Below are 15,019 nucleotides of genomic sequence, written 5' to 3'. Positions count from 1 at the left end.
GGCGACCAGAACTGTACGCAATACTCCAAATGCGGCCGTAATATCTGGCTGTGATGCAAAGAAGATGGGCTCCCCCTCCTAATGTCTTTCACTGCAATATTACCACCCCTTCAGCCACCCACTCCATCTCCAATGGGCTAGTAGAATCCAGCCCTTTGAATGTAACCTTAAATAGGATTGATAAGACCTTATCATTGGCTTCTAATTGCCCATTGAGTTGTAGCAATGTGCACTCCAGTTTGTTGCTATTCTGGAAGGGCAAGTGAAAGAGGGATGCAGGTGAAAGGGAACATGGAATTGGAACCTGGCTCAAAGCACTTCCACTTCTCACCTTTTGCTGCCCCATCACAGTCAGTTCCCAATGTATTGTCTTGTGTTGCGATGGTCAAGTCTGCCCTGCATCCGTACAGATGGAACGGTTTAATTCACGTGGCTAGGCAGCTGGTTCGTGATCCCAAGCAAGGCCAGCAGCATGGGTTCAATTTCCGTATCAGCTGAGGTTATTCATAAAGGCCTGCCTTCTCAACCTTATCCCTTGCCTGAGGTGTGATGATCTTCATGTTAAATCACCACCAGTCAGCTCTTCCCCTCAAAAGGAGAAAGTGACCTATAGTCATCTGGGATTATGGTGACTTTACCTTTACGGATGGAACTGTTATTCCCACCCTCAAGGGCTTCAAAGTCCAAAGGGTATTGGCGTAAAGCACTGTAACAATCAGAACACGGATATGAATAACCAGCCTCCACCTCTACAGAAGCCATTGGGGTTATACAAAGTAGGAGTGCTGAGAAAAGGAAAAGTTGCATAAGATTTTAGAGCAATCTGTTTGCACAACTTTATGTCTTGTTCATTTTTGGTTGTTAGTTGACAAGGTACCTTTTCTCATGTGAGGAATGGTAGTACATGAAAAGGGATGCCTGGTTGTTTCCAGGATTACTTTCTGTTGGGCAATGGGGACCCGGTGAACTGGTGGAATCTAAGTGAACCTTTCAATAATTTGGGCATTCCGTACAGGGATGTGTGCACAACTGGTGCATTGGTTACACCTCATTCTGCCTCCTCCTTGGAATCATCTGATAAGGCTCTTTGTCTCTTTGCCTTGCCCGGGTCCCACAGATTAAAACCTCGCTGAGTGGAAAGGGGTTACAATTTTCACTGTCCCGCAACAATAGTTACACTCAACTGTACAAATGCAAGACTTTCCTTCCTTTGCATATCAGGTAAATATATTAAAATGTTCATAATTAACAGATTAAACAATCAACATATTAGGCTTTCAACCACATACCCAAAATTGAATGAATACTCACTGAATCTCTGCGGGCCTGATTATAAAGATGTACGGTGTTTAAAATACTGAGGTGCAGATTAAGGGTTTTGACAAGTCTTTGAATTCCTTCAGTGTCATTCTGTGTTGCAAGTCGTACCACAAAGAATCTGTGGAGGAAACAGTTAAAAATCTCTAAAGGTTTATTGATTAAGATGCAAAACTGATGCAAGAAAAGATAACCTTTCTCCTCCTTATACTAATGAATTGGAGCAATGCAAATATCTAAATTATTAATATAGTATTGCTTTTCTGGTACATCAATGAAATGTTTGAGTTCTGGTACAGCTGCCTCCTCTTCCACTTATGTCCTTGATGTTTTACTTTTCTCCTGTGCAAGCCTGAGAACACATTTGAGATATGACACATATGATAAAGGATAGTCAATATATATATTGCAAAAGTTAGGTCATGGTACCTTTGAAATCATAGAAGTAGATATGGATAATACAGCTGCATTTTCAAAGACCTTCAATAAGATACCACATGGTAGACTCGTGACTGCAGCCAGAGCCTTGGGAGTCAAGTGGCAGGTGGCAGAGTGGATAACAAGCAAGCAACTAAACAGAAACAGAGGTGGGATTTTCCGGCCCTGTCCACCACCAGGATTGTCCAGTCCTGTTGAAAGTGAATGGACTTTCATCTATGCTGCTGCTTTGCCTGTGGTGAGTCGTGCCATAGCAGGGTCGGAAAATCCCAGCCTGAGAGTGAGAGTTAAAGGTATTTACCCAGACTGGTGGAATGTGGCAAGTTTGGTCCAGTGAGACCAGTGCTGGGAACATTGCTGTTCATCACTTACATGAATGACTGCGACTCAGATATCAAAATTACAATTTCAAAGTGTGCGAATTACACCAAATCAAGAAATGTTGTTAGTACTGAAGAAGATTGCTGACGACAGGGGGACTGGAGAAAGAGGTAGTGTCGGTGGTTTACGGAGCTATTTTGGAAGAGGAGAAGGCACCGCTGGTAGGGATCAAAGCAAAGTGGGAGGAAGAGTTCGGAGAGGATATGGAGGAGGGGTTCTGGTTTGAGGTGCTCCAGAGAGTGAATGCCTCCACCTCGTGCATGAGGTTTGGGCTGATACAGCTGAAGGTGGTATACAGAGCACACCTCACGAGGACGAGGATGAGCCAATTCTTTGAAGGAGTAGAAGATGTGTGTGAACATTGCCGGGGCGGGGGGGGGAGCTAATCATGTTCATATGTTTTGGTTCTGTCCAAAGCTGGAGGATTACTGGAAGGAGGTTTTTAGGGTAATTTCTAAAGTGGTGCACGTGAAACTGGACCCGGGCCCCCAGGAGGCCATATTCGGGGTGTCGGACCGGCCAAGGTTGTAAACGGGTGCGGAGGCAGATGTTGTAGCCATCGTCTCGTTGATCGCCCGAAGGCGGATCCTGATGGGTTGGAGAGCAACCTCTCCACCCTGTGCCCTGGCGTGGCGGGGGGACTTGTTGGAATTTTTGACCCTTGAGAAGGTTATGAGGGGAAGGATGGAGGGGTTCTACAATTAATGGGCATTATTCATTATGCACTTTCAAGAACTGGAGAACATCGAACATTAGTTGGGGGGGTGGGTGGGAGGGTTTGGGGGAGGGGGCTGTGTGTGTTAATGGTGACTTGGATGATTCCTGATTCCTTTTTGTCATTTGTTTATGTGAACATGCGGGCTAATGTTTGAGGTTTGGTGGGAGGATGGGATTGTTGTTATTGATATGGGGATTGACATATTTGTTACTGATTATTGTTTATTGTTGGTGCGTGTAAATTTGGGAGAAAATGTGAAAAAGGAGAATAAAAATATTTTTAAAGAAAAAAGTACTGTGAAGATGGTGACAAAATGGAAGAAGACATTAATAAACTTGTGGAATGAGTGTGTGTAAATGGTAAATAAACTACTATACAGATAACTGTGAGGTGATGCATTAAAATAGGAAAAGCAAAAGAACCACAGTCTTTTTAGAAAATGAGTCTATATGAGGGAGAGGTACAAAGAGGTTGGGAGATTCAGGATCCAATATTTACAAGGAGGTCATGGATGCCCTGCTGAGGGCCTGATTATAATTTCCATTCAATGATAGGACCTCATAATAGTTTTTTCTAGCTGGCAGCCAGCTAAATTGACAACCTGATTGGGAGCCAAGAAGGAGGGAAAACCCATAGACGGAGGCTGCTGGCCAGGACCTCCGAGAGTGAAGAAGGTCAACCATCGTTAACAGGTGAAATAAAGAGATTAGCAAGTGTGGGGAAAAAAACGTTGTCTCACTGAGAGGACAACACGTTTGTGCGAGTTACTGCCACTCCTCCAGGGTGAGGCTGCATCAAATGTAGCAATCTGTTGGAGGACAGATCACGGGACTTCTGCATCCTGCATGGTCTTTCACTGCAGTTGTCCACAGTTATATTGGAAACAGTCCAGGATTACATGGCAGTAAGCTGATATTGCATGTCAACAGTGTGAGCTTTCACTGCTGTACTTAGACTTCTTGTGGAGGATGCTTATGCTATCAGCTGCTAAATTATTTTTTGCTCTACAAATGCAGTATGTCCATTTCCTTCTCTCTTGCTGGAAAAGTCAGCACACAGACATAGCTCCAGCTCATATATTAACACTGCAGGTAATTTAGAGGACAACATAGAAGGCGATCTGCACATGGTGAGATACCAGGCATGGATGGCTTGTAACCAAGACAGGAGGTAAAGGTAATGCAGGTGGGAGACAAAATGCACCTTCATAATGGAAAGGATGGCCTTGTGCCAAGTTGATGTTAGTTTACACCATGCTCCTTGACACTGGCTACCGGCCTTCTGGCAATCATCCCAAAGCACCAATAATTTTGTTGTGCATACCCATCACGGTTGTCTACTGGTTGCCCCCACTGAAGTGCTCATCTGGGTCCTCTGCAGTATAAGGCGGGTGCAACCTCACCTTTCAATTACATAGTACCTGCATTACCTTTACCTCCTGTCTTGGTTACAAGCCATCCATGCCTGGTATCTCACCATATGCAGATCGCCTTCTATGTTGTCCTCTAAATTACCTGCAGTGTTAATATATGAGCTGGAGCTATGTCTGTGTGCTGACTTTTCCAGCAAGAGAGAAGGAAATGTGTAAGTGAATACTGTGCAATTGGTTTGGTTGACGTGGCTGTCATATTGGATAGCTGACAGCGTGTGCAAACTGTAAAATGTGGGATGAGGCTTGCAGCAGCATGTAGTAGTGCAGTGGAAATGAATGCAGATATGAATCCTTTTTTACGTAAATCACGAGTGATGCACTATCAATTACGCAAAGACGAGAGTAGGATGTAATTGAGGCTTTATTACACTGAGATGTGTGGCCTCCTACAGCAGCTGACCAAATGACTGCTGTACGGGGAGAACACATATTTATACCCCGCCTACTGGGCGGAGCCAGCAGGCAGGGATCTACCCCCGTACCTGTAGTACAGGGGCCTTACCGTAAAGCACCTATAACAACATCCTCTATATACAATATATACATCAGTGGTGACTACCACAGCGAGTAAGTAAATAATGGCGATGTGGTTAATTGAGCAGTGTCTGTGATGCAGTTTGTAGGGTATGGCATTTGAAGATGCGTTCACCAACCTTGACTACTCATGTGAGATCATGAACTTGTTATGGCACTTCATCTCGTGTCTTTGGGGATAGACTCCTGTCTTTGACCTCCACAGTTATCAAATCACACTGTCTTCTGAGCATGTGTCTGGCCCATACAGATACAGGGGAAGGGATTCTCTCAGCCCTGGACCGAGCCGGAGAATCCCAGCAACCAGCGCGAATCGCACCATGCCGCCCCGGTGCCGGCACGTGATTCTCCGCAGAGTGGAGAATCGGCGCAATTGGCGCTGGCGTGGTTGGCGCGGCGCCAGTCGCGGGCTGCTCCACGCGGCCAGCCCACTGATTCTCCGGCCCAGGATGAGCCGAGTGGCCGTCGTGATAACGCCGAGTCCCGCTGGCACCGTCCACACCTGCTCTCAGCCAGCGGGAACTCGGCATGGAAGGGTCGGGGGACGGCCTGTGGGGGGTAGGACGGGGGCTCCAACCCCGGGGGGGCCTCCAATGTGGCCTGGCCCGCGGTCCGGGCCCACCAATCAGCGGGCCGTCCTCTCTGGCTGGGGGGCCTCCTTTCCTACGCACCGGCCCCTGTAGTCCTGCGCCATGTTGCGTCGGGGCCGGCGCGTTGAAGGAAGCCACTGCGCATGAGCGTGTTGGCCCCTTGTAGGCTAGAATCAGTCGTGGGGTCGGCCCGTTCACGCCACCGTAAAACGCGACGGTGTTTACGACAGCGTGGACACTCTGCCGCAGGATTAGAGAATCCCGCCCAGGACATCACTCCTACATTTTACCTCCTTATCCAGGGCCTGCAGTGCAGCATCGGAAAACAGTATTCTCTCCGACGCTGTGCAATTATTCAATGTTTCACAGGTCGTATTCACTCATGCATGACTTGCAGCACCTACTACAACCACAGTCCATCTCTCCTTTAAGAGGTATAGACTAGGTATAGAATAGATTTAAGTAGTGCAGACTAGCACTTTGTCACTCATGGTAATGTCTGCGTGCACATGGATCCAGTCAATTAATGAAGTTAACATGCTGCCCATGTTGCAATCTGATGCACCATCAATCGGACATGACACGAGAAGTAGTTCCAAACGACAGGCTTTAATGCACAAGATATGTGCCCGGCAGTAGACGTACAGAGAGAAAGGCCGACTGCCAGCCGGTACGGGTTCTTATTCTCCGCCTCGTAGGCACATGACTTGCCTCAGCCAATCGGCAGAGACGCACATGACTTGCCTGGGCCAATGGGCAGCGGGTCTTCTGCACCAATGGCAGCTCGGTTCTAGGGTACCGTTATGTCCCTAGTCATTCTACCACATTCACCCCCTGTTGAGAAAGAAGCTGGGGGGGGGGGGGGGAAGAGACGGGAGATGGGGATAGGGTGCCCCGCGGGTACGTGAGACTGGTAGTATGACTAGAGATGTTTAAGCCATACCGATGTATCTATGGCTGCCCACTGGCCCGGGACTAATGTGCAAGAGAGCAATAATAACTATTTACAGTGTATGAGGGGGGGGAGCAAAAAAATGGAGCAATAGGCAAGAAACACACACAAGAACACAAGAGTCCATAAAGTCCATCAGTACATCATAATGACTCAATCAGCCGGATGGGTGCCTTCGATGTCCTGCTGGACCTGCGCAGCAGTGTTGGCGACATCGGAGCGGTGGTTGTCCTGAACTCCGAGAGCGATGGTCGTGTTCCTGTGCCCGTACCCCTGGTCGGAGCTAGCAGAGCCCAGGCCGGGGGAGGGGGTTCCTGGCCGCCAGGTTGCGGGGGCGTCGGTGGGGCCGGGGGAAGGGGTGCCGGGGCCAGTCGGGGCTGGAGGGGGGGGTGCTGGTGCTGGGGGGTGTGGCCGCACCCCGGCAGGTGCCAGGTCCCGAATTTGTGTTCAATGGTGCCCAATTTCCTTACAATAAACCATTTTAAATGCCATTCCATAAATGGTTTCCAGATGTAGAGGTGGGGTGAGGGGCAACAGACTCTCAAAATGCTGCATAATCCACCTTGAAAGAGCCATTAGAAGACATCAGAATTGCAGGGGTCTCTGTCCACTGGTTCTTTTAATGACTCAGCAGACATCATAAGCTCAACATGTAAAAATGTGAAATGCAAATTACCTCCACCATTCCTTGACAACATACATTTGTGTATTAGTACAATTGGCCTCAAGCTATTAATTTTCAACCCAAAATTCCATAATTGTTTGAAATAATATTTTCTACCCTCCCATCATGAAAGCACCGGCCTATAGTTGGGGGTATTGTTGCCTGGTCATCAGCAATTGGCTGGTACTCCTCTCAAAGTGGTGATCCTTTGACTCACTCAAAAGGTTAATAAATTGGTTTTGACGAATCCTTACTTGAGCAAACCTTTGCGATGAGTGACATACAGCTCATGAGATAGCGTTGTCTTGCTGTAGGGTACAACACGGATAAAATCCTTCAGCAAAGGGAACTCTGGGATCAGATGAGGCACTGTGATAACACAGAAGTCTTTGTCCTGTAGTGATTTCAGACAAAAAAAATAAAAACAATAAATAATGTCAAAAGCATGCAGTTAAATATTTTCAGTAAATGATTCAAAGAGAGTATTATTGAGCAGCTTAAGACAATTTATTGTGTAATAAACAAGTAAAGTATTCTAATTATTTTTGCAGAATGTTTAGAAGTGGGAATTTAACTTTTAAGAATGCTGAGAAAGTGGCTGGAGAAGCAAAACAAAGTAAAAGGCTGGATGACTGAGAGCAGGTGGACTGTCACTGTATTGTTTATCCTCGAGGAATTAATATCATGTCATTCTATTAGTGTAAATATTTAATTCACATTAATGTTGAATAATTGTGCATTTATTGTTTTTAAATTATTCAATAAGAAAATTTGAAAGACAGTTTAGAACTTGGGAACAGGAGTAGGTCATTCAGCACATCGAGCATGTTCCACCATTCAATTGGATCATGGCTGATTGTCTACCTCAATGCCACTTTCCCGTGCTTTCCATATCTCTTGTCAGTAATTTCCAGAAAGCTATTGAACATGCTCAGTGATTGAACTTTCACAGCCCATTGGGGTAGGGAAGTCCAAAGATTCACCATACTCTGCGTGAAGAAATTCCTCATCTCAGTATTAAATGGCCTGTCCCTTACTGTGAAACTGTGTCCCCTGGTTCTACACTCATCAGCCATGGGGAGGGTCCTACCTATATCCACCCTGTCACGCCATAACATAATCATTTGTGAAGTTCTGCGGCGGAATTCGTGGACTCCACGACAGCAAAACTGGTGCCGCACTTGGACCGATTCAGCGACTGTTAAGGGGTCAGCACTGACGCTACATGAAATACAATCAATCCCAATGAGAAACGGCGCCAGATTTGCTGGATTCGTAATTAACACTCATGAGGCTGACAAGCTGCAGCCGCATATACGCACTTCACTCCCCAGACACACCATCCCAGCCAACAAGATGACAGCAAGGAGAGCAGCACCCGGTTTCACGGACCCTACTGGATGTAGTGGAGGAGAGGCGGTAACCCTGTACCCCGGCCGGTGAAGGAGGCTGCCAGCCACCGCTGTGCCGGGGCGCAGATGGCAGAGGCGGTCAGCGCTATGAGCAACACCATCCAAACCGGCCTGCAGTGCCAGAAGAAACTGCACGACCTGCTCAGGGCGGCCAGGGTGAGTAGGCAGCACTGTGCCCCTGCCACCCAACCCCATCCCACACACCTGTAACCGGACCCCACCTGCTCCCACTCCCGCCACCCGGAGGGTGTCCAAACACCCACCCTGCACCACATGCCAGCACCATGTACCACCCGCCAATGCCAGGTGTCCTGCTGCCCAACCCCTCGGCTGCATGCATCAGACTGTCGAACACAGTCGTTTCCGGTTCCCCCTTTCCCGAGGAGAAGGCCGCCCATAACTCCCGGGAGCAGGAAAAAACTGAAGGGGGACCGCTGGACCTGCAGCCCCTCACCATAGTTGAGCAAAGGGCCCTGGACAGCATTGGTGGCCCAGAGGAAAGGGAGGTCACTGGGGTGGAGATCGGCCGCATGCAAGGAATTGAGAGACCGCTGAGTTGCGGTTCCCCATGTTACGTGTCGTGTGAGAGTACCTTTAAGAAATGGATGTTTAAGAAATGTATGTTTACGAAATGGGTGTTTATCAGTGATGTCAGAGTGTGGGTGGAGCTGGGCTGTCTGTCAGATTTTACTTTTGTTATAGGCTGTTTGCTGCAGGGTGTGTTATAGTTTCGTTTTCAGAGCTGGATAGCTGCAGTCACAGCCAAAAGGTGTATTAGAGTCTCGCTCTGTAATCTAAAAACTGTAAATTGATCCTGGTGATTTAAAACTAATAACAGTTGTGACTTTAACCTGATGTGCTTCTGATAAAAGGTGTTTTAAGTCTTCTGGATGTTAAAAGGACAGCTTACGGATTACTTAGTGTTGTATTCTTTGGGGGTTGTATTTGAATTAATAGTTGCTAAGATGTTCACTATTTGTTTTAAAAAGGTTAACTTGAGTTAATAGAATAAACATTGTTTTGCTTTAAAAAATACTTTTTCCATTTCTGCTGTACCACACCTGTAGAGTGGGCCGTGTGCTCCCCATACCACAATCATTAAAAGTTGTGGGTCAGGTGAACTCCATGATACACTTTGGGCTTCTCTAAACCCTGGCCCATAACACATGTGTGCCAACCCCACTGCAAAACCACCCCCACAACACCCTCACACACCCCCACACCACCCTCACTTCCACTCTCACCGCCAAACCACTCTCACCCACACCCTCACCCCCACACAACTTTCACCCTCACACTCCCACACAACTTTCACCCTCACACCACCCTCACTCCCACTCTCACCGCCAAACCACTCTCACCCACACCCTCACCCACACCCAACTTTCACTCTCACACCCCCACACAACTTTCACCCTCACACCCTCCTCACCCCCACCCCTTCAATCCCCCACCCCTACATCCCCCCCAGCCCGCGGGGCTAATCATGCGCCTTGACATGTGTCTTTCAGGACATGCTGGAGATAGGGTAGGTCCATCTGGTGTCCCCCGCCCCCAGCCAGTGCCATAGCCGGAGCCCCCCTGTGTGCCGAGCAATGATGACGACAGCAGCAAGGACAGCACCCCTCAGCGTGAGATCCCGGAACTTAAGTCTGGGGATGACACTGATTTTCTGTCACTGCTGTCTCCAACACCCTCCACCATTCCAGAGACACTCACCTCGAATGGGCACTTTAGTGAAGAGGCTGCTGGGACACTATCTGGTGCGCACCACACAGCTGCTCCGGTACACTAGGTGGAGGTTTGTACTGTTGAGGGGGTGACGGTCGGAGGGCAGGCCTCCCCAGGGACTATATGCCTTCCAGACAGGTTCCAGGTTCTGGAAATAACAATCCCATCTAAAGTGGAACAGCAGTCGCTGAGCTAGGGACTACATGAGGGGTTGTCGGCGACCATCCAGCACCTGTATGGTGCAGTTGGAGGAGTCCAACCTTGTGCAGGAGCAGGTGGTGCCGACCATGTGTGTCACCCAGGCCAATGTCCACGGTGGAGGCATTGGGGCCGAATGCTTTGGCTATCGATCAGCATGTCCAAGGCCTGAGGTATTCTGTACAGGTGGTAGCCGAGGTCCATGACAGGGTTGCCATCTCATAGACAGCCATGTGCCAGCCAGAGCCACCTGGAAATTGAAGCGGTGCTCCTGTGTGTGGCCCAGTCACAGCAGGCCATGGCTCGGAACATAGGCGACATTGCCCAGACACTGGCAGACATGGCGCAGACACTGAGGGAGGTGGCCCAATCCCAGAGGGAGATGGCATAGTCACTGGCTGATGTGGCACAGTTCCAGATGGCAATGGTCCACTCCCTGTGATCCACGAGCATGCAGACCTTGGTCGAGACCAGAGCAGGCCTCCTGGTCTGGCAGCGCCAGGTGGCGGGGGAGCCTCAGGGGATAGCTCCACTTGTACCTCCGTCCCATGGAGTAGCCCAGAGGCTAATGGGCACCCTGAGGGAGGAGGAGGTGATGTTTAAAAATACTTTAGATCTCTGTAGCATCACACCTGTGAAGTGGGCCCTTGTGCTCCTCTTAACCAAAATCTATTAAAAGTTGTGGGTCAGGTGAACTCCAGGATATACTTTGGTGTTCTCTAAACCCTGGCCCATAATACCAGAGATTCACGCCCTATGTGTCCAGCTATGGGCATAGAACATTCTGGAGGGAACACCCCAAATTATCCTATTACATGAGTAACTAATTGAGGGAAAAGAGGGCAGAAGAAACTGATTTTGCATTGCATTAGAATCCATTTCAACAGGATGGCACGGAGGACCCGAGTTCGATCCTGGCCCCGGGTCATTGTCCATGTGGAGTTTGCACATTCTCCCCGTGTCTGAGTGAGTTTCACCCCCACACCCCAAATATGTGCAGGTTAGGTGGATTGGCAACGCTAAACTGCCCCCTAATTGGATAAAAATAATTGGATACTCTAAAAAAAAAAATTTTTTTTAAAAATCCATTTCAACTTTGCGAAGCACACTTTATAAAACAGTGGGTGCCATCATGTGATTGGTGGCGGTTATTTAATTTTTAAAAATAAATTCAAAGTGCCCAATTTCTTTTCCAATTAAGGGGCAATTTAGTGTGGCTGGTCCACCTACCCTTTGGGTCTTACCTCCACATCTTTGGATAATGGGAGTGAGACCCACACAGACATGGGGAGAATGTGCAAACTCCACATGAATGCCACTTATTTAAATTTGACACTCTCAGGATACTCTCAGCTTTATTTTTGTAGTCTTACAAATAATCAGGACCTTTGGTTTGCAACATGCTGAATTCCATGATTTTTTCATTAAAATAAGATACTGGTTCTGAAGATTCACTTACTGGATAAAGATTAAAAATAAAGGGCAAAAAATCCTGAGACCTGTGAACAAAAAACAAAACAGCAATGAATGTTTAAAGTTTTGTTGTCAATGTTAATAATAAAAATGCAACTTCACCCAATTGATCAGGATATCTAATAAGTTTGAGTCTTTACTTGCCTATTTTCATGTGTTCCCCTAGCAGCTTTATTACTTCCTTTAAAGTATAAAGACATCGAGATCTTTCTGGGGAAAAGAAATCTTATTTTTCAAGAATTGAGAACATGGCAAACCTTGCACTTTTTGCTTTTAAAATGTTGCACAGCTCACCAAGGTATGAATTCCTAACACTTCATTCCATCCATGTAAATCTACACTGCGATATATAAACCTCAGCAACTGGGAGCCCTAATTATATATATTTTTTTCGCTCATGAGGTGTGGACATCACTGAGCGATTTACTGCTCATCTCTAATGACCCCTGAGAAGTTGGTACTGAGCCGCTTTCTTGAACCGTGGCAGCCTGTGTGATGAAGGCACTCTCATAGTCTTGTAAGGTTGAGAGCTCCAGGATTTTAACCCAGCAACAACGAAAAAACAGTGAGACATCTTTAAGTGAGGATGTGTGTGATTTAGAGGAGAATTCGCAGGTGGTGGTGTTCCCATGTGTCTATTGCCCTAGGCTTTCTAGGTAGGAGAAGTTGTGGGTATGGAAGGTGACGCCAAAGAAGCCTTGATGAGTTGCTACAGTGCATTTTGCAGATGATACACACTGCAGACACAGTGCACAGGTAGTTGAGGAATTGAATGTTTAAGGTGGTGAATGGGATGTCAGTCAAGCAGGCTCATCTGCTTATACAGCTTCCCCTTAAATAACACTATGCAATTTTAAGACATTATTCCTTCATGGAACATGAGCACGGTTGGCAAGCCAGGATTTGTTTCTTATCCCTAAATGCAATTGAGAAGGTAGTGGTGAGCTGCCTTTTTGAACTGCTGCAGTCCATCTCGTGTTGATAAACTCAGAGTGCTGTTAGGGAAGGAGGTTCAGGACTTTGACCCAGTGACAGTGAAGGAACAGCAATATTTTCCAAGTTAGGATGGTGTTTGGCTTGGTTGGTGGTGCTCTCATGCGTCTGTTGCCCTTGTCCTTCTAAGTGGCAGAGGTCACGTGTCTGAAAGGTCATTTTGAAGGAGTCTTGGTGAGTTGCTGCAGTACATCTTGTAGATGGCGCACACTGCTGTTATTGTATGTTGGTGGTGGAAGGAATGAATGTTTAAGTTGGTGGATCGAGTGCCAATCAAGCAGACTGCTTTGTCCAAGATGGTTTTGAGCTTCTCGAGTGCTGTTGTATCTGCACTTATGCATGCAAGTGGAGAGTAATACACCATACCACTGACTTGTGTCTAGTAGATGGTGGACATGCTTTGTTTGGGGAGTCAAGAGGCAAGTTATTTGTTGAAGAATTTCCATTTGCTAATCTGATCTTGCAGCCACAGTATTTAAATGGATGGTTTAGTTCAGTTTCTAGGTAACTTCTAGGGTGTTGATTGTGGAGGATTCGGCAATGGTAATGATGTTGAATGTCAAAGCAAGGTGGTTAGATTCTCTCTTGCTGGAGATTCATCGGCTGGCATTTTTGTGACGCTTATCAGCCCAAGCCTGAATGTTGTCCAGACCTGGGTGCATATTGACATAGACTGATTTACCTCAACTACTGTATGTAATAGCAAGTTCTAAATTCCTACCACTCTTTGGGTAAAGACGTTTTGCCTGAATTCACCACTGGATTTATCAGTAATTATCTTGGGTTGGATTCTCTGATTTCTAAGTGCTGATGCCGGCGTGGGAACAGTGGGTTTTTACGCCAGAAAAAACGTTGCAAAAGATGCACCGATTCTCCATTTGGTGGTGGGGGGGGGGCTAGCAGGCACACAGCGTAACGCCCCTGGCTTTACCTGGGAATACGGCCGGAGAATTGCCGGGTCCGTGGCATTGCATGCACATGACGGCGGGTTTTCGCCATAAATGGAGATTCTCTGGCCGATTGCCGAACGCAATTTCGGCGTTGGCGACTGGAGAATCCCGCCTCTTGTATTTATGACTTTTAGTTCTGGACCACACACTAATGGAAACATTTTCTCTATGGGAGACTATCAACCCTTCCAATATCTTACAGATCTGTCATGTTCTCCTTCAGAATCTCTTTTCTGGAAAAAAGCCTGCCAGCTTGTTCAGCCTTTCCTCTCAGTGATTCCTTTTACATCTTCCCAATGCATCCAAATACTTTTTATAATATGAAGACCTGAACTGTGTACAGTACTCCAAGTGTGGTTTAATCAAACTTTAATTCAAGTTCAACATAGCATCTCTGCTTTCCATGGCACAGTGGTTAGCACTGCTGCCTCAGGGACCTGGGTTTGATTCTGGCCATGGGTGACTGTGTGGAGTTTGCACTTTCTCCCAGAATCAGCGTGGGTTTCCTCTGGGTGCTCCGGTTTCCCCCACAGTCCAAAGATGTGTAGGTTAGGTGGGGTTATGGGGACAGGGCAGGGAAGTGGGCCTAGGTAGAGTGCTCTTTTGAAGAGTTGGTGCTGACTCAATGCGCTGAGTAGCCTCCTTTTGCACTGCAGGAATTCTATGGAATTATCCCTCGAGGATTAAAACCTAATATTCAGTTTGCTTTATGGGCTTATTAATCTGTGTAACTACTTTTAGTTATTTCTGTGTCTGTACTCCGGGATCCCTTTGCCTACCTCATCCAGACTCTTATTAACTAAGTTGTATATGCCTTTCTTATTCTTCTTACCAAAATGTAGCACCTTACATTGATCGATATTGAAAGGCGAGTAACAGAGGAAATGCAAGATCACGTAATTAACAATAAAATGTTGATAAATTCAGAGCTTTGTTTTTAAAAAGGCATTTTTAAAGTAGCTTTGATTGTAAATAACACTTCCAAAATGAAAGCTCTTAGAGCAGCAAGTGTTTAAACAATAAAGTAGTTGGTATTAAATTCATTATTGAATGTTACTGAACACGAAAGTCATTCTGGGGCTCATAACCCTTATGAGAAATTACATCAGATCTGCTTCAGCAACTCATGGGAAAAGAATGAATCAGTCTGAACCATACTTTAACTACTGCATTAGCTTGTTTTGAGTCCATTATGACATCCACAGCACTCATAAACTCCCTCATGACAGTCAGTAC

At 46.8% G+C, this 15,019-nt stretch overlaps 1 protein-coding gene across 3 annotated transcripts in view; it reads right to left on the bottom strand.

The window, feature by feature from the left end:
* The window catches only part of cfap61 (cilia and flagella associated protein 61), a 490,576-nt gene that overhangs the window by 351,008 nt on the left and 124,549 nt on the right, over positions 1–15,019 (bottom strand). For all 3 annotated transcript variants that reach the window (XM_038805956.1, XM_038805965.1, XM_038805971.1), the window contains exons 11-13: positions 11,827–11,866; positions 7,281–7,420; positions 1,312–1,438 (exon numbers count right to left, since the gene is read on the bottom strand). In XM_038805956.1, coding sequence (XP_038661884.1) covers positions 1,312–1,438; positions 7,281–7,420; positions 11,827–11,866 — 307 coding nt within the window. The remainder of the gene's footprint in view (positions 1–1,311; positions 1,439–7,280; positions 7,421–11,826; positions 11,867–15,019) is intronic.

This window comes from Scyliorhinus canicula, chromosome 1 (assembly GCF_902713615.1).
Source record: "Scyliorhinus canicula chromosome 1, sScyCan1.1, whole genome shotgun sequence".
NCBI lineage: Eukaryota > Metazoa > Chordata > Chondrichthyes > Carcharhiniformes > Scyliorhinidae > Scyliorhinus > Scyliorhinus canicula.
This window is presented reverse-complemented; position numbering and strand designations above follow the sequence as displayed.